At 42.3% G+C, this 17,837-nt stretch overlaps 2 protein-coding genes across 3 annotated transcripts; one reads left to right on the top strand and one right to left on the bottom strand.

Moving 5' to 3' along the window:
* Positions 1-661: 661 nt before the first annotated feature.
* LOC118391074 (transducin beta-like protein 2) lies at positions 662-9,555 on the bottom strand. Of its 2 annotated transcripts, none has more exons than XM_035782068.2 (7): positions 9,412-9,555; positions 6,847-6,962; positions 6,455-6,639; positions 1,928-2,079; positions 1,633-1,759; positions 1,371-1,523; positions 662-1,258 (listed from the first exon to the last, which is right to left on the bottom strand). In XM_035782068.2, exons 4-7 carry the CDS (start codon positions 2,028-2,030, stop codon positions 799-801), a joined length of 843 nt encoding a protein of 280 aa, XP_035637961.1. In that variant the 5' UTR covers positions 2,031-2,079; positions 6,455-6,639; positions 6,847-6,962; positions 9,412-9,555; the 3' UTR covers positions 662-798. The 2 variants fall into 2 exon arrangements, with proteins under 2 accessions (XP_035637961.1, XP_035637960.1); XM_035782067.1 differs by lacking the exon at positions 9,412-9,555 and adding an exon at positions 8,611-8,982.
* LOC118391073 (28S rRNA (cytosine-C(5))-methyltransferase-like) lies at positions 9,072-17,028 on the top strand. Its single transcript, XM_035782066.2, has 10 exons — positions 9,072-9,219; positions 9,420-9,539; positions 9,841-10,012; positions 11,713-11,821; positions 11,921-12,056; positions 12,222-12,337; positions 13,087-13,265; positions 13,466-13,676; positions 16,234-16,392; positions 16,497-17,028. Exons 1-10 carry the CDS (start codon positions 9,127-9,129, stop codon positions 16,759-16,761), a joined length of 1,560 nt encoding a protein of 519 aa, XP_035637959.1. The 5' UTR covers positions 9,072-9,126; the 3' UTR covers positions 16,762-17,028.
* Positions 17,029-17,837: the final 809 nt, after the last annotated feature.

The following is a 17,837-nucleotide window of genomic DNA, read 5'->3' as shown; positions in this document are numbered from 1 at the left end:
CACCTCCTTGCTAATTCTGCCAATAATGCTTAATTTGCTCTCACTGTAAACGACACAGATTAACTATCTTGGTTTAGTTATAAATACTTTGGTTTAGCTCTCCATCCTGCTCCCTGACTCTCGCGAGCTTTCGGGATCCATTCACTTCATGTTCTCATAGAACGCCCTCCCTAAATTTGCATGTGTTACGTGAAGTTACCAGCTGGGGTCACTTGTTACATTGTAGTTACACTGTGGCATCCCTAAGCTTTATTGTTAGTTTAGGAACCGTAGAAAGACAAGACACCCCAGCAGGATTCTGGCCCTATTATCAAATTAAATTGCATTTGTCGCATGCGCCAAATACCGTGAAGTGCTTACTTACTAGCCCTGAACTAACAATGCAGTTAAGAAACATTCGAGTTAAGCAAATATTTAATAAATCAACTAAAGTAAAAAAGAAAAAGAGCAACAATAAAATAACAATAACGAGGCTATATACAGGGATTACCAGTACTGAGTAAATGAGCAGAGGCACAACTATTTTTTTTTTTTTTAAGATACAAAGACCACCAGAGTCAAAGCAAATTCTCCTAAAGTAGTATTACTGGTCCAAGTATAGAGGTAACAAATAGTATTTTTGGAGGCAGGCAGAGCATTCAAAAAACAAAACAGAGCCATATTTCTGTAGAAACACATGATTTATTAAAACCAGCATGCAAATGCCACATCCCTGACAGGAGTCGAATTGCAGGCCTTTCTGTGAAGAGGCAGTGTGAGAAAGATAGAAAGAGGGATCTACACAGGATCTTTAGTTCTTCAGTCCTTGGGTGCCGTGAGCACAGTGTCTAGCGTGCTCTGCGCCTCCTGTATCTGCTGCTGCAGCCTTTGTTTCATACCCTCGTTCTGGGCGTTCTTTAGCATGGCTTGCATGTCCTGGATGGCTGCACGGTAACCTGGCGCATTGTAGAACACACGTACCGCCCGGTCCCCGCTGCACACCAGGTAGCGGCTGTTGATGTCAAACCTCAGCTCGGTGATCTCCTCGCTGTGGACTCCGTGGAACTCCTCCTCCAGCTGACCAGTGGATGTGCTGTACATGGCCACGCTGCAGCCGTTGGAGATAGCCACCACGCGGGCGTCTGGCGACAGGGCCACCCGGCTGCCTTCCGACGACTGGCAAGGCACCGACTTCAGGAGGTAAGGGTCTTGTTGCTTCTTGTACTCCACGTCTGTGTCCCACAGCCGCCAAGTGCCATCCTTGGAAACGGTGGCCATTCTGAGGGAAATCGGAGACAGTTTAAAATATCAATGGGGAATGTAATCATAATGTCATTCATGGAAATCAACCATTGATGTTTCGATAGGATACCAGGCAATGCATACCTTACCTGCGTGAGTCGTTAGAGAAGGCAAAGGAGTGGACCCCTGCTGAATGGCCCTTCAGGTCGAAGGCGCGGCTCACCTCTTTGAAGTCACCACCCTTCCCGAAGCACACCTCCCATACCTTCACGTCAGGAGTGAAGCCACAGGAAGCCACAAACCTGAAGACAAAATCATCCAAAATGTATTTACCCGAGAGCACAATTACATTAGCTATACCATTAGCTATACCCCCCCCACACACACACACACTTAGGGGACTGTACTGACCTTCCACAGGGTGAAATGGCAGCGTAAGAGTTGGTCATCTGGTTGGTGATTATAGAAGCCAGTACCTCTCCTTTCAGGTCCCAGATGAGGATGTTGGTGTCGGTGGAGGCACTCATGATGAATTTGCCTGGAACACAGAAAACAAAAAAGGGAGAGCGATGAGAGTTTAGGCAACAACTGGAACAAGGGTCTCTTCCATAACTTATAACATTCATAACTTTAAAAAACTGCATATCACGCAGTCACATCTTCCTGACTTTTAATCATTCAGCCTGAATACATTTAGCCATCATACCAGTCTCTGCGATGCCGATATTGATGACATTGGCCTTGTGTTTCTTTGGGAAGTCTTCAGGGGCAGCTTTGAAAGTGAAGCTCCCATCATCCTTCTTGGTCATCTTGAAGATGCGAATGGTATCTCCGTTAGCCAGCCAAGTAATGAAGGCCCTTCATACCAAGACAGAGCAAGTATAGAAAGACAAGAGGTTCTATCCACCTATCTATATATACAGTTGAAGTCAGAACTTTACATACACTTAGGGTGGAGTCATTAAAACTCATTTTTCAACCACTCCACAAACTATAGTTTTGGCAAGTCGGTTAGGACATCTACTTTGTGCATGACAAGTAATTTTTCCAACAATTGTTTACTGACAGATTATTTCACTGTATCACAATTCCTTGGGTCAGAAGTTTACATACACTAAGTTGACTGCCTTTAAACAGCTTGGAAAATTCCATAAAATTATGGCATGGCTTTACAAGCTTCTGATAGTCTAATTGACACATTGAGTCAATTAGAGGTGTACCTGTGGATATATTTCAAGGCCTACCTTCAAACTCAATGCCTCTTCGCTTGACATTGTGGGGAAAATCAAAAGAAATCAGCCAAGACCTCAGAAAATAAATTGTAGACCTCCACAAGTCTGGTTCATCCTTGGGAGCAATTCACAAACGCCTGATGGTACCACGTTCATCTGTACACACAATAGCACGCCAGTATAAACACCATGGGACCACACAGCCGTCATACCGCTCAGGAAGGAGACGCGTTCTGTCTCCTAGAGATGAGCATACTTTGGTGCGAAAAGTGCAAATCAATCCCAGAACAACAGCAAAGGACTTTGTGGAGAAACCAGGTACAAAAGTATCTATATCTACAGTAAAATGAGTCCAATATCAACATAATCTGAAAGGCCGCTCAGCAAGGAAAAAGCCACTGCTCCAAAACCACCATAAAAACCCAGACTACGGTTTACAACTGCACATGGGAACAAAGATCATACTTTCTGGAGAAATGTCCTCTGGTCTGATGAAACAAAAATAGAACTGTTTGGCCATAATGACCATTGTAATGTTTGGCGGAAAAAGGTGGAGGAAAAGGGGGAGGCTTGCAAGCCGAAGAACCCCATCCCAACCGTGAAGTACGGGGGTGGCAGCATCATGTTGTGGGGGTGCTTTGCCGCAGGAGGGACTGGTGCACTTCACAAAATAGTTGTCATCATGAGGAAAGAAAATGATGTGGATATATTGAAGCAACATCAAAAGACATCAGTCAGGAAGTTAAAGCTTGTTCACAAATGGGTCTTCCAAATGGACAATGACCCCAAGCATACTTCCAAAGTTGTGGCAAAATGGCTTAAGGACAACAAAGTCAAGGTATAGTAGTGGCCATCAGAACAAGGCAAAACTGAAAAAGCATGTGCAAGCAAAGAGGCCTACAAATCTGACTCAGTTACACAGCTCTGTCAGGAGGAATGGGCCAAAATTCACCCAACTTATTGTGGGAAGCTTGTGGAAGGCTAACCAAAACATTTGACCCAAGTTAAAAAAAATGTAACTTCTTATGGCTGGGGGGCAGTATTGAGTAGCTTGGATGAATAAGGTGCCTAGAGTAAACTGCCTGCTACTCAGGCCCAGAAGCAAAGATATGCATATTATTAGTATATTTGGATAGAAAAAAAGTCTCTGAAACTGTTTGAATTATGTCTGTGAGTATAACAGAACTCATATGGCAGGCAAAAACCTGAGAAAAAATCCAACCAGGAAGTGGGAAATCTGAGGTTTGTAGTTTTTCAACTCTTTGCCTATCCAACATCGTGTAAATTTGGTCCGATTGCACTTCCTAAGGCTTCCACTAGATGTCAACAGTCTTTAGAACCTTGTTTCAGGCTTCTACTGTGAGGAGAGAATAAGAGCTGATGGGGTAAAGGGTCTGCCTGAAGGCCATGAGCTCAGTCAGGCGCGCTGGTTGAAACATTATTGAAGATTTATGTTAAAAGCATCCTAAAGATTGATTCTATACATCGTTTGACATGTTTCTACGAACTGTAATGGAATTTGACTTTTCGTCTGGCCTGCGCATCGTGAATTTGGATTTGTGAACTAAAGGCGCGAACAAAAAGGAGGTATTTGGACATAAATTATGGACGATAGGATACCAAACAAAACAAACATTTATTGCGGAGCTGGGATTCCTGGGAGTGCATTCTGATGAAGATCATCAAATGTAAGTGAATATTTATAATGCTATTTCTGACTTCTGTTGACTCCACAACATGGCAGATATCTGTATGGCTTGTTTTGGTCTCTGAGCGCTGTACTCAGATTATAGCATGGTGTGCTTTTTCGGTAAAGCTTATTTGAAATCTGACACAGCGGTTGCATTAAGGAGAAGTTTATCTAAAGTTCCATGCATAACACTTGTATCTTTGATCAATAGTTATTATGAGTATTTCTGTAAATTGATGTGGCTCTCTGCAAAATCACCGGATGTTTTGAAAGCAAAACATTACTGAACGTAACGCGCCAATGTAAACTGAGATTTTTGGATATAAATATTAGAGGTTGACCGATTATGATTTTTCAACGCCGATACCGATTATTGGAGGCCCCCCCCCCCACAAAAAAACCCGATACCGATTAAGTCGGCCGATTTAAAATAAAAAAAGGTGTAATAATGACAATTGCAACAATAGTGAATTAACACTCATTTTAACTTAATATAAAACATCAATTAAATCAATTTAGCCTCAAATAAATAATGAAACATGTTCAATTTGGTTTAAATAATGCAAAAACAAAGTGTTGGAGAAGTAAAAGTGCAATATGTGCCGTGTAAAAAAGCTAACGTTTGAGTTCCTTGCTCAGAACATGAGAACATATGAAAGTTGGTGATTCCTTTTAACATGAGACTTCAATATTCCAAGGTAAGAGGTTTTAGATTGTAGTGAATATCGTATTTATAGGACTATTTGTCTCTATACCATTTGTATTTCATATACCTTTGACTATTGGATGTTCTTATAGGCACTATAGTATTGCCAGTGTAACAGTATAGCTTCCTTCCCCCTCCTCACCCCTACCTGGGCTCGAACCAGGAACACATCGACAACAGCCACACTCGAAGCATTACCCATCGCTCCACAAAATCTGTGGCCCTTGCAGCGCAAGGGGAATAACTCCTCCAAATCTAAAAGCGAGTGACGTTTAAAACAGTATTCGTGCACACCCAGCTAACTACCTAGCCATTTCACATTGGTTACACCAGCCATTAGGCTGATAGGCTTGAAGTCATAAACAGCGCTGTGCTTGCGAAGAGCTTCTGGCAAAACATACGAAAGTGCTGTTTGAATGAATGATTATGGGCCTGCCTGCTGCTGCTCAGTCAGACTGCTCTATCAAATCAGACTTAATTATAACATAACACACAGAAATACGAGCCTTTGATCATTAATATGATCGAATCCGTAAACTATCATTTTGAAAACAAAACGTTTATTTCAGTGAAATACGGAACCGTTCGGTATTTTATCTAACGGGTGGCATCCCTAAGTCTAAATATTCTTGTTACATTGCCCAACCTTCAATGTATGCCATAATTACGTAAAATTCTGGCAAATTAGTTCACAATGAGCCAGGCAGCCCAAACTGTTGCATATACCCTGACTCTGCGTGCAATGAACGCAAGAGAAATGACACAGTTTTACCTGGTTAATAATGCCTGCTAAACTGGATTAGTAGTTATAACTAGTGATTATGATTGATTGTTTTTTATAAGATAAGTTTAATGCTAGCTAGCAATTTACCTTGGCTTCTACTGCATTTGTGTTACAGGCAGGCTACTTGTGGAGTGTAATGGTTAGAGCGTTGGACTAGTTAACTGTGCGGTTACAAGATTGGAACCCCTAAGCTGACAAGGTGAACATCTGTCGTTCTGCCCCCTGCCCCTGAACAAGGCAGTTAACCCACAGTTCCTAGGCAGTCATTGGAAATAAGAATGCGTTCTTAACTGACTTGCCTAGTTAAATAAAAAGGTATTAAAAATATATATATATTTTATTTTTAATTAATCGGCACCCAAAAATACAGATTTCCGATCTTTAAAATTGTGTAAAATACTTCTATGTTTGAGGAATTTTAATTATGAGATTTCTGTTGTTTGAATTTGACACCCTGCACTTTCACTGGCTGTTGTCATATCGATCCCGTTAACGGAATCTCAGCCGTAAGAAGTTAAAGGTAATGCTACCAAATACTAATTGAGTGTATGTAAACTTCTAAACCACTGAGAATGTGATAAAATAAATAAAAGCTGAAGTAAATCATTCTCTCTACTATTATTCTGACATTTAACATTCGTAAAATAATGTGGTGATCCTAACTGACCTAAGACAGGGAGTTTTTACTCTGATTAAATGTCAGGAATTGTGAAAAACTGAGTTTAAATGTATATGGCTAAGGTGTATGTAAACTTCCGACTTCAACTGTACCCTTTGTTATGGACAAGAGTGCGTGTGTGTGTGCACATATATAAATATACCTTGAATCAGGGCTGAAACGGACCAATGTGGCATGGTCCAGCTCTAAGTTGGCCCTCAGACATTTGTGGTCTCTGTCCAGGAATTCCTTGGTGCTCCATATCCTGACAGTGCGGTCGTCAGCACAGGTGGCTAGGTACTTTCCGTTGCTGCTGAAGTCCAGGGACGTCACATTTCCACTGTGACTCTGGGGGGACAGAGAGAGAGACAGAGAGACAGAGAGAAGAGAGAGAGAGACACACAGACCTGTCATTACATTATGTTCTGTGAGCATTGTTGGATGAGCACTACACAAGACTGTGGCCTGTGAGATGGTTTTTAGAATTGATTAGATAGGCAGAGTATGCCTAAATATGGCAAATATAAAGTTCACAGTATGTAAAGCGTGGCCCACCTTCAAGGATGATGCTAGAAGAGGGTGGCTGAAGGTGTGCTGCTGGGCTTTCTCCTTGCGAGGACGCTGTTGTTTCTGTTTCTTGGCAGTGGGAGCCTTCACTGCATTTCTCTCTGCTGCAGGGGATGAATTGGCATCACATTACACAAGACGTTCAAGCAGACACTTTCTAGTACATTCCATAGAGGCTAACCAAGATACACTACATGACCAAATGTCTGGGACACCTGCTCGTTGAACATATTCTAAAATCATGGGCATTAATATGGAGTTGGTCCCCCTTTGATGCTGTAACAGCCTCCACTCTTCTGGGACAGATTCCCACTAGATGTTGGAACATTGCTGCGGGGACTTTCTTCCATTCAGCCACAAGAGCATAAGTTAGGTCGGGCACTGATGTTGGGCGATTAGGCCTGGCTCGCAGTTGATGTTCGAATTCATCCCAAAGGTGTTCGATGGGGTTGAGGTCTGGACTCAAGGCCAGTCAAGTTCTTCCACACCAATCTTGACAAACCATTTCTGTATATACCTCGCTTTGTGCACATGGGCATTGTCATGCTGATACAGGAAAGGGCCTGCTGATGACGATACAGGAAAGGGCCTTCCCCAAACTGTTGCCACAAAGTTGAAAGCACAGAGTCATCTATAATGTAATTGTATGCTGTAGTGTTAAGATTTCCCTTCACTGGAACTAAGGGGCATTGTCCAAACCATGAAAAATTGCCCTAGACCACCATTCCTCCTTCACCACACTTTACAGTTGGCACTATGCATTTGGGCAGGTAGCGTTCTCCGGGCATCCGCCAAACCCAGATCTGTCCGTCGGACTGCTAGATGGTTAAGCGCGATTCATCACTCCAGAGAACGCGTTTCCACTGCTGAAGAGTCCAATGGTGGCGAGATTTACACCAGTCCAGCCGACGCTTGGCATTACGCATGATGAACTTATGCTTGTGTGCGGCTGCTCGGCCATTGAAACCCATTTCACAAAGCTCCCGATCAACAATTCTCGTGCTGACGTTGCTTCCAAAGGCAGTCTGGTACTTGGTAGTGAGTGTTGTAACCCAGTTCTGTGAGCTTGTGTGGCCTACTACTTCACGGCTAAGCCGTTGTTGCTCCGAGACGTTTCCACTTCACAATAACAGCACTTACAGTTGACTGGGGCAGCTCTAGCAGGGCAGAAATTTGACGAACTGAACTGTTGGAAAGGTGGCATCTTATGATGGTGCCACGTTGAAAAGTCACTGAGCTCTCCAGTAAGGCCATTCTACAGCCAATGTTTGTCTATAGAGATGGCTGTGTACTAGATTTTATACACCCGTCAGCAACAGATGTGGCTGAAATAGCCGAATCCACTCATTTGAATGTGTGTCCACATACTTTTGTATATATAGTGTAGGTAGCCTATACCTTGTTTCTCATTATCAAAATGTTCAGGTTGATTTCTCCTCTGGGAACCTTAAGATGTTGATTAATAAAACATGTACAATAATACAATGTTTTAGTTACCATTTCATTCAAACTTTCTTCCATAACTTTTCCTCCAACAACAAGTTTATGGTTGGCTACATTTAAAAATGTTGGGACCTGGTGCCAATACTTTTAAATGAGTACATATATTGTTACTATCGTAAAGGGCTGATATTACAGTGTGTGTAAATTGCACCTGTTTGACACATTCACAGCTAGCTAAAGTAATAGAATAGCAATCCCATCGCGACAAGAAGACATATAATATGGAAACAAGTTAAGAGAGCAACTTACCAACTGAGTCTTCTTCATTCTGCTCGAGTTGTTCACTTAATTCTCCTTTCTGCTTTCCCACTGCGACGGCGACCAAAATTATTAGCATTCCTATTAATAAGGTCAAGGCAAAAAGAGCCGCAAACTCCATCTTCGCCGAGTTTGTGCCACGTTAGCACTCGCTATTCTAATAACACAGCTAGCACGCTAGCTAGCAAACTCCCTTGACACAAGAGGCTCTTTAGCTACTTGCTGCAGCTTTGTTCAGCTAGCAATATAGTTGTGTTTAAATAGTAACAATATTGTTGTCGTTAATAACTATGATAACGACTAATCGAACTTGCTTTACACATGCATTAAAAAATTCAGTTACTGAAGTTAGCAGCAGAGAACTTTGAGTCCTAACGTAAAACTTTTTTTCAGCAAGCCGTAAAGTATATTGTCCGCTTGCGGAAACGTGGGTGTCGTATATTCATGTACATAGCTAATGATAATACATTCTCTTTTTAAAAAATACGGTAAATTAGTTTTATAGCAATGGCTTTGTACGCGAAAGCTGCCGAGATTCTCGAGAAAGTGGAGAGGAAGCAGGCTACTGTAAAGACTTTGGTTTACGATAGTAAATTTCAGGTATTTACTAGTTTACTGAGTAGCGTTCGCTATTATTAGCTAGCTAACTCCTTGCTTTGTCAACATTTACCATGTAGCTAACACGTACACATCACATAGGCAATAACTTGCTGGGCATGCCTAGAAGCTAAAAATCCTGTGTTTAAAGAGACTTACAACAGTATTGTGTTAATATTGTTATGATGCTCTCACCTCACCAGAATATCAAGCAGCTTTTTGCCCTGGTGTGTGAAACACAGAAGTTTTCATCCATCCTTCAAGAGATCATTGAGTCCACCAAGCTCCTCAAACAGACCAAGATAAAAATGAATCTGGCCAAGGTAATGTGAAACACATGGATACAATTATCTTCCCCGTCATGCCTTTTTGAACAAACTCCATTAAGTCCCTCCAACAGAGTTCTTCAAGCCTGGTCCTGGGAACCCACAGGTCATAATATACAGGCATTTGTTTCTGCCCATAACAAACAAACCTGATTAGCTACTGTAATTGAATCAGGTGTGTTAGAACAAAAGCCTGCACACCATGTGGTTCAGATTCCCAGAACCAGGAATGAAGAACACTGCTCCAACACTTTGGCTGATAGCTTACCTCTTGTTTGGTCCTGTCCACACTACGCAGGTTCTGGTGTATGACCTGGTCATTGGTAAGGGGCTGAAGTGTGGCGGGGCCTGGAAGGCGCTGATGATGAAACACCGCTCTAGACTGCAGGCTGCCCTAGCCCGCATGAAAATCAAGCAGAAGGTCAGCCGCAACCAGGACCTGCTCTCTTCCAGTCTCCAGCAGCCTGAAGGTTATATTGATTGATCCCTATTACTCCTGTTAGAAAACAAGACATTTGGGCAACAAGAGATGAATGGCATAGGACTGTATCTGCAAAATGTTCTATAGGCTATAGAGCATATGTGCCAATACCAAAGTGGGCACATTCGCTATATAAACTCAACATTGTTTGTGACAAAACCATCAGTGCGATGGAAACCCATTTAACTTGTATTTGTTTATTCGGTACATGGGAATTTAACCGCATAATTGTTTTTATGTGCGCTACGTCATCACACATCGTATTTTCCCGTCAAAGTTAATTTGATGGAAACATCTCTGGTGGGAAAATGCACATATTGTTTTTATGCTGATTTTTTTATTTTTATATTTGCATCCAAATCAGTCACCAATTGGATGGAAACCTAGCTTGTAACCTGTACGTTGGATAAAGAATGTCATGACAGGCCTGATGGAAACAGCAAATTTGTTGGTAAACTTTCCAAATGTCCGGACAATGAACACAATTGCATTATATCGATGGCAATTTGAATTCTACACATTTTGCCATGAGGCGGAGAGATGATTTTGCAATTGTATAACACATTTCATGCAATTCTACACATTTTGCCATAGGGCGGAGATAAAAGTTTATGTATTCTATTATTCTAAATCTCAGCAGTAAGCTGAGACCCCAACTGAGTTCATAAAAGGGTGGCTGCCAGCTGCCCATCCCTGATCTAAAACGACATTGGAGGCGGCTTATGGTAGAGAATTGGATATTAAATTCTCTGGCAACAGCTCTGGTGGATATTCCTGCAGTCAGCATGCCAATTGCACACTCCCTCAAAACTTGAGACATCTGTGGCAATGTGTTGTGACAAAACTGCATATTTTAGGTTGGCCTTTTATTGTCCCCAGCACCAGATGCACCTTTGTAATGATCATGCTATTTAATCAGCTTCTTGATATGCTGGATGGGTTCTTGGCAAAGGAGAAATGCTCACTAACAGGGATGTAAACAAATTTGTGCACAAAATATGGGAGAAATAAGCTTTTGTTTGTGTGCAAATGTTTTATTTCAGCTCATGAAACGTGGGACCAACACTTTACATGTTTTGTTTATTTTTGTTCAGTGTAGTTTCAGCGTGCTGGTGTGCAACCATGGCAATATTGTTTTGACTTTCAATAGCTTTGTTAGGGACCGTCAATTGTGTTTTATGTTGCACACCTTTAGTTCTCATTAAAGGATTTTAATATTTGAATATGGATTTCTACAATTTATAGTTGGAGGTAATACACATTTGGAGCTATTAGAATTAACATATTGTCCCATGTACATTGTGTATTTTACTGATGGCCCACTAACTTTAACTAATCCCCATAGGGATTTCCAAAGTCAACCCAAATTTACCACAGGTCATGTGCAGCTACACTCAGAATGGATGATTACTTGCTGTGGGCAGTATTGAAACAAACCCAACCTTAATTTACACTGTGATGCAGTCAACCACAAATCTCACAAAACTCGGTTTTGGATGAGACTGACTTTATGACCAAAATTATACTTTTTACACTTTGTAGTCAATTTTGACAGTAGAATAAATGTTTGAGTCATATTGTTGCCACACAGGCTGTTTTCAAAACTATATGTTTTTTCTAAAATTGGTAGTTGGTCTTTAAATGTTTCTCTCCTTTTTGTTAAAGAATAGACATTTTCTCCTTCCCCAGGCGATCAGCTCCCAAGGTATGTGCGTGTGAACACGTTAAAGACCACAGTGGAGGACGCCATCGATTACTTCAAGAGAGAGGGCTTCTCCTACTTGGGACAAGCCTACAGGTCAGTCAGGGATGGGCCTTTGATGTTTTTTCCTTCCCTGTTTATTCTATTGACTGAGGTTGACATGAGGTAAATGGAATGTGTGTTTCTGATGTCCAGGCTCGATGACCTGAATCTGAAGGGGAAATCCTTTGTGGGTGACCTGCACCTTTCAGACCTGCTGGTTTTCTCTCCAAAGACAGACTTCCATGACCACAATCTGTACAAGGCTGGCCACATCATTCTACAAGACAAGGTGAGGACTTTCAATGCGTCCATTCATCACTGATCTGTACATGATTGGATGAGATTACCTTGTCAGATCTATTCTGATAGAAATTAATCCCAGAATAATTTGAAGGTATTCTGAAAGGGCCTATGGACTTGCCTGTGTACTACTGTCTTCCTTATATCCCAACAGGCCAGCTGTCTCCCTGCATACCTCCTGAACCCTCCTACAGGCAGCCACGTCCTCGACGCTTGTGCAGCACCGGGGAACAAAACCAGCCACCTCGCTGCCATCATGAAAAACAAAGGGTAAAACTTGATTACTTTTATTTCAGAGGTCCCAGACCCAGATTAAACCTACTCCTGGACTAAATGCCATGTACAAAAATGAAGGACACTTTCTCTTTCCATGACAGAGACTGACTGGGTCAATCCATGTAAAAACTATGGTCCCTTTTTATGTCACTTGTTAAATCCGGAGAGGAAACAGTTTAACAGATTTTTTTAGCCAATTGAGACATGGATAGTGTGTGTGTCATTGAGGGTGAATGTGCAAGAAAAAAGATGTAAGTGCCTTTGAACAGGGTATGGTGCCAGGCACGCACCAGTTTGTGTCAAGATTTGCAACACTGCTGGGTTTTTCACGCTTAACAGTTTCCCCATGTGTATCAAGAATGGTCCACCACCCAAAGGACATTCAGCCAACTTGACACAACTGTGGGAAGCATTGTAGTGAACATGGGCCAGCATCCCTGTGGAACGCTTGACACCTTGTAGAGTCCATGCCCCAATGAATTGAGGCGGTTCTGAGGGCAAAAGGGGGGGTGGGTTGCAACTCAATATTTGGAAGGTGTTCTTAATGTTTTGTACGCTGTACTTTTTATGGTTCTGGTAAACTATTGTCTAGTAGGAATAGGGTATTAACAAGTTTGTGATGTTAATCCTGAAAAAGAGTAGGTTACAAAAGGATAGCAATTTTGATGAAATTTAAAGGCACGTTGTAAAGGTTACTTGCCTCACCTTTTACCCAAACCTATTTTCTCTGGCCCATGTTGAAGGAGGCTGTTTGCCTTCGACCTGGATGCCAAGCGTCTCTCCACCATGTCCACTCTCCTGCTCCGCGCCGGAGTCACATGTCAGCAGCTGGCCAATCAGGACTTCCTAAAGGTGGACCCGGACGGGCCGCAGTATAAAGATGTGGAGTACATCCTACTGGACCCGTCGTGCAGCGGATCAGGTAACAACACAACTGGTCTGCCTGGTGTCCTCAAAACAAAATATATGTTTAGATGCTTGTTTATTACTCCAGAAAGATGTACCTCAATGACCCAGAATGACTCAAGTCAAAGTATCTGTAGGACCTCTAAAACAAGTACCTTCTTTGTACTTTCAATGTCATTGTTGATTCAAAATAATATTTGTGTGTTTCTCTCTCAGGGATGGTGTGTCTGCGGGACGAGGCCTCACCCTCACAAAAGGAGCAGGACAAGCGTCGTCTGCAGGCCCTGGCAGCGTTCCAGCTGCATTGTCTCAACCACGCCTTGCGCTTCCCCCGTCTGCAACGCGTGGTGTACTCCACCTGCTCCATCCATACCGAGGAGAACGAGCAAGTGGTGGCCGCCTGCCTGCTGCAGAACCCAGGTTTCAGGTAGGGAACAGAAATGTATATTAAAGCTGCAAGCAGCTTTGCTGGGTTTCATCTGTGTGCCCACTGTGCCACCATCAGGACAAATTGCCCTAGGATTGAGCTATTTCTGTACTGTTTACCAAATATAACTCAAAATCAAACATAATGCAATACATTTATGTATTTGACCATTTTTTTAAATTATGTTGACTACTTTAAAACATATTCCTCTTCAGAACCGCTGGAATGATTGGCACTAAATTTGGTATATACATTCGTGGCTAAAAGTTTTGAGAATGACATACATTTTCAAAGTCTGCTGCCTCAGTTTGTATGATGGCAATTTGCATATACTCCAGAATGTTATGCAGAGTGATCAGATGAATTGCAAAGTCCCTCTTTGCCATGCAAATGAACTGAATCCCCCAAAAACATTTCCGCAGCATTTCAGCCCTGCCACAAAAGGATCAGCTGACATCATGTCAGTGATTCTCTCGTTAAGACAGGTGTGAGTGTTGACGACGACAAGGCTGGGGATCACTCTGTCATGCTGATTGAGTTCGAATAAGACTGGAAGCTTCAAAAGGAAGGTGGTGTTTGGAATCATTGAACTTCCTCAACCATGGTTACCTGCAAGGAAACACGTGTCATCATTGCTTTGCACAAAAAGGGCTTCACAGGCAAGGATATTGCTGCCAGTAAGATTGCACCTAAATCAACCATTTATCGGATCATCAAGAACTCAAGGAGAGCGGTTCAATTGTTGTGAAGAAGGCTTCAGGGAGCCCAAGAAAGTCCAGCAAGCGCCAGGAACGTCTCCTAAATTTGATTCAGCTGCGGGATCGGGGCACCACCAGTACAGAGCTTGCTTAGGAATGGCAGCAGGCAGGTGTGAATGCATCTGCACGCACAGTGAGGCGAAGACTTTTGGAGGATGGCCTGGTGTCAAGAAGGGCAGCAAAGAAGCCAATTCTCTCCAGGAAAAACATCAGGGACAGAGATTGACCTGCTGAGGACTGGGGAGTCATTTTCTCTGATGAATTCCCTTTCTGATTGTTTGGGGAATCCGGAAAAAAGCTTGTCCGGAGAAGACGAGGTGAGCGCTACCATCAGTCCTGTGTCATAACAACAGTAAAGCATACTGAGACCATTCATGTGTGGGGTTGCTTCTCAGCCAAGGGAGTGGGCTCACTCGCAATTTTGCCTAACACAGCCATGAATAAAGAATGGTACCAACACATCCTCCGAGAGCAACTTCTCCCAACCATCCAGGAACAGTTTTGTAATGAACAATGCCTTTCCCAGCATGATGGAGCACCTTGCCATAAGGCAAAAGTGATAACTAAGTGGCTTGGAGAACAAAACAATGTTTTGGCCAGGAAACTCACCAGACCTTAATCCCATTGAGAACTTGTGATCAATCCTCAAGAGGCTGGTGGACAAACAAAACCCCACAAATTCTAACAAACTCCAAGCATTGATTATGCTAGAATGGGCTGCCATCAGTCAGGATGTGGCCCAGAAGTTCATTGACAGCATGCCAGGGCAGATTGCAGAGGTCTTGAAAAAGAAGGATCAACACTGCAAATATTGACTCTTTGCATCAACTTCATGTAATTGTCAATAAAAGCCTGACACTTATGAAATGCTTGTAATTATACTTCAGTATTCCATAGTAACATCTGACAAATATCTAAAGATATTGAAGCAGCAAACTGTGGAAATTAATGTCATTCTCAAAACTTTGCCACGACTGTACCATCTATAGATGCACATCTTCAAACACAATTTTCCAAGACTCTTGCTCAAACAATATGGCCGCTATGAGCTTGCATGATTTTTTTTCCCCTTGTCCAGCAGCACCATCATGCAGCCAAACTGAACCACATTTTACAGGTTAGCTCGACACATCTCTGAGCATGTGTACCAAATTTAATCAGTCAAAATTGATCAAGAGATAAACGTGCCTGTTGTAGCGCCACCGTGAGGTCGATTTGAATGTGCTTAGATATGTTGAGTCTTGACAGTATTTGGTATGTGCTGCAAATGAATATCCATGTTGGAGTTATGCATTTGTGCCAGACCACGCTCACATTACTATTTATTGGTCAGTAGCAGCCATGTTGTTTGAGATGCTATTTTGGTCCATAGATGCCAAGTCTCAAGTTTTGTGCATATTGGTCCGAGGAGTAGCGTTTCAAGTGTAAACCAAATTCAAAATGGCGGAAAACCCATCATGGGACCTTGAAGCATATTTCTTCCTTGTGAGGAGAGGAACCTATATACTGGATTTCAGGACCTTTCACTTGCTTGTTATAGCAACACCATCTGGTCAATATGCACAGTAATGGATGAGGGTGTGGCCCCTTACCTAGGCCTTACCATCTCACGGGAATTTGCAGAAAATAATCAACGGCAACAAATACATTAGGGTTTCACCAGCTTTGCTGCTTAACCTCTAATGATCAATTCCCAAATAGATTTATCATCGATCCGACTAAGTGACCTGTGTTTATGATCATAAGAACAGTATAGCATTGTGGAAACTGACGATCTGAGACACCGGCTGTTTCTGCAGGCTGGTTCCACTGCTCTTGCAGTGGCCCGAGCGTGGTCTGGCTCCCCTCACAAAGTGTCTCCGAGCCAGCACCACCAAAACCCTCACCCATGGCTTCTTTGTAGCCCTGCTGGAGCGACACACAGCACAGGGGCTAGAAGAGCAAGCTTCTGAAACACTGTGAGTAACAGTTGCAATTTAGGAAAAGTCTAGATTATACCGTTGCTGTGTGAAGTTAACCAACAGAAATGCAATATTGTTAATGCTTGTCTTCACTGTTATAGCAATCCGGTCGCTGAGATGAGTCCAAGTAGTCCTTCTGCCAGTAAGGACATACATGAGGTTCAGGAGCCGATTAGCACCACTAAGGATATAGACATGGCTGAGGAAGCCAAACCCACAGAGGAAAATACAGAAACCTCAGGAGGAGTGAAGAAGAAGAGGAAGAAAAAGAAAGATGGGTATAAGGAGGCTCTGGAGCCCAAAGCCACCGAGGAACAGACAAATACCTCAGGAAGAGCAAAGAAAAAAAAGGCTAAAGTGGAATGAGACTGACCCTTCAAAGGAACACTGGCTTTGGGTGCCTTGGCAGTCATTTAGGCGAGCTATATTTTTGCTCCAGTCGACATCAAAGCTAGGCTGTGCCACGTTGGGAAAGCTTAGTCATGGTGACAATGATTGGCTACCTATAATCCAGCAGTGACATTCTACCCAGTCAAGTTCTGATATTGGAGGGTACTGAATCTTATGGAACACCTTTGTATTTGTCTGTTACTGTCACTTGTACCCGTGACCATGTGTATTCCTCAAATAAAACACATCCAAAAAAAAAATTATCGGTTCAAATGTAGACATCTTCAGAGAGACCAGTCACTAAGATCTAACACATTTTATTTAAAAACAGTACATTTAAGACATGAGCAGAGGGGAGAATGTTATAATACGCTGCCCATGTCTGCACATTTACTCTCCTCTCGAATTGCCCATTGTGAGCCGATGTTTGCGTTCCCATTCACAGTAACAAACCTCTCAAACACTCAATTTAAGACATCCAGCCCGAACACTTTCCATGTTATAAAGTCAGTCATTTGAAGCTTCAACAAAATAAACACATGGTAAAGCCTTGGTCCTTGATTAAATCCACAAGTCCAAATGTTAAACATGACTTATTTACACAGCTCTGCACAAGGGTAAATGACTGTTTGATTTACAAATGGGTAAAGCACAAAAGTGTGACTGGTTAAATATACTACATTCAAATGTTTCGTGCATACGCAAAATCTGGACCAACAAGATAAGACAATTATAAAGTCCTGTCTATGGGAACAAACAAGGTGGCCAGGCCATTCAATATGGTTTGAGTTGACCTTCAGCACATTGTCCACCCATCTGTCGTAAGCAGATATCACAAGAAATAAAAACAAGCCTGGTAAACTGAGCAAAACAAAAACAGCCTTCTTTCAAAAGCTGTCAGTCAAAAATGACCACAGGGCAGACTTCATTGATCTCACTTCACTTCCAGATAACTGAGGTGGGGTGCTATCAATTGTTTTAGAAAGGGATTGAAGTATAACATGTATCATACATTAAAATATAATTTAAAAGAATGAACAGGGGACTTTAGT

Source organism: Oncorhynchus keta, chromosome 12, assembly GCF_023373465.1.
Source record: "Oncorhynchus keta strain PuntledgeMale-10-30-2019 chromosome 12, Oket_V2, whole genome shotgun sequence".
NCBI classification, from domain to species: domain Eukaryota; kingdom Metazoa; phylum Chordata; class Actinopteri; order Salmoniformes; family Salmonidae; genus Oncorhynchus; species Oncorhynchus keta.
Note: the sequence above shows the minus strand (reverse complement) of the source record. Positions and strands in the feature narration are given on the sequence as shown.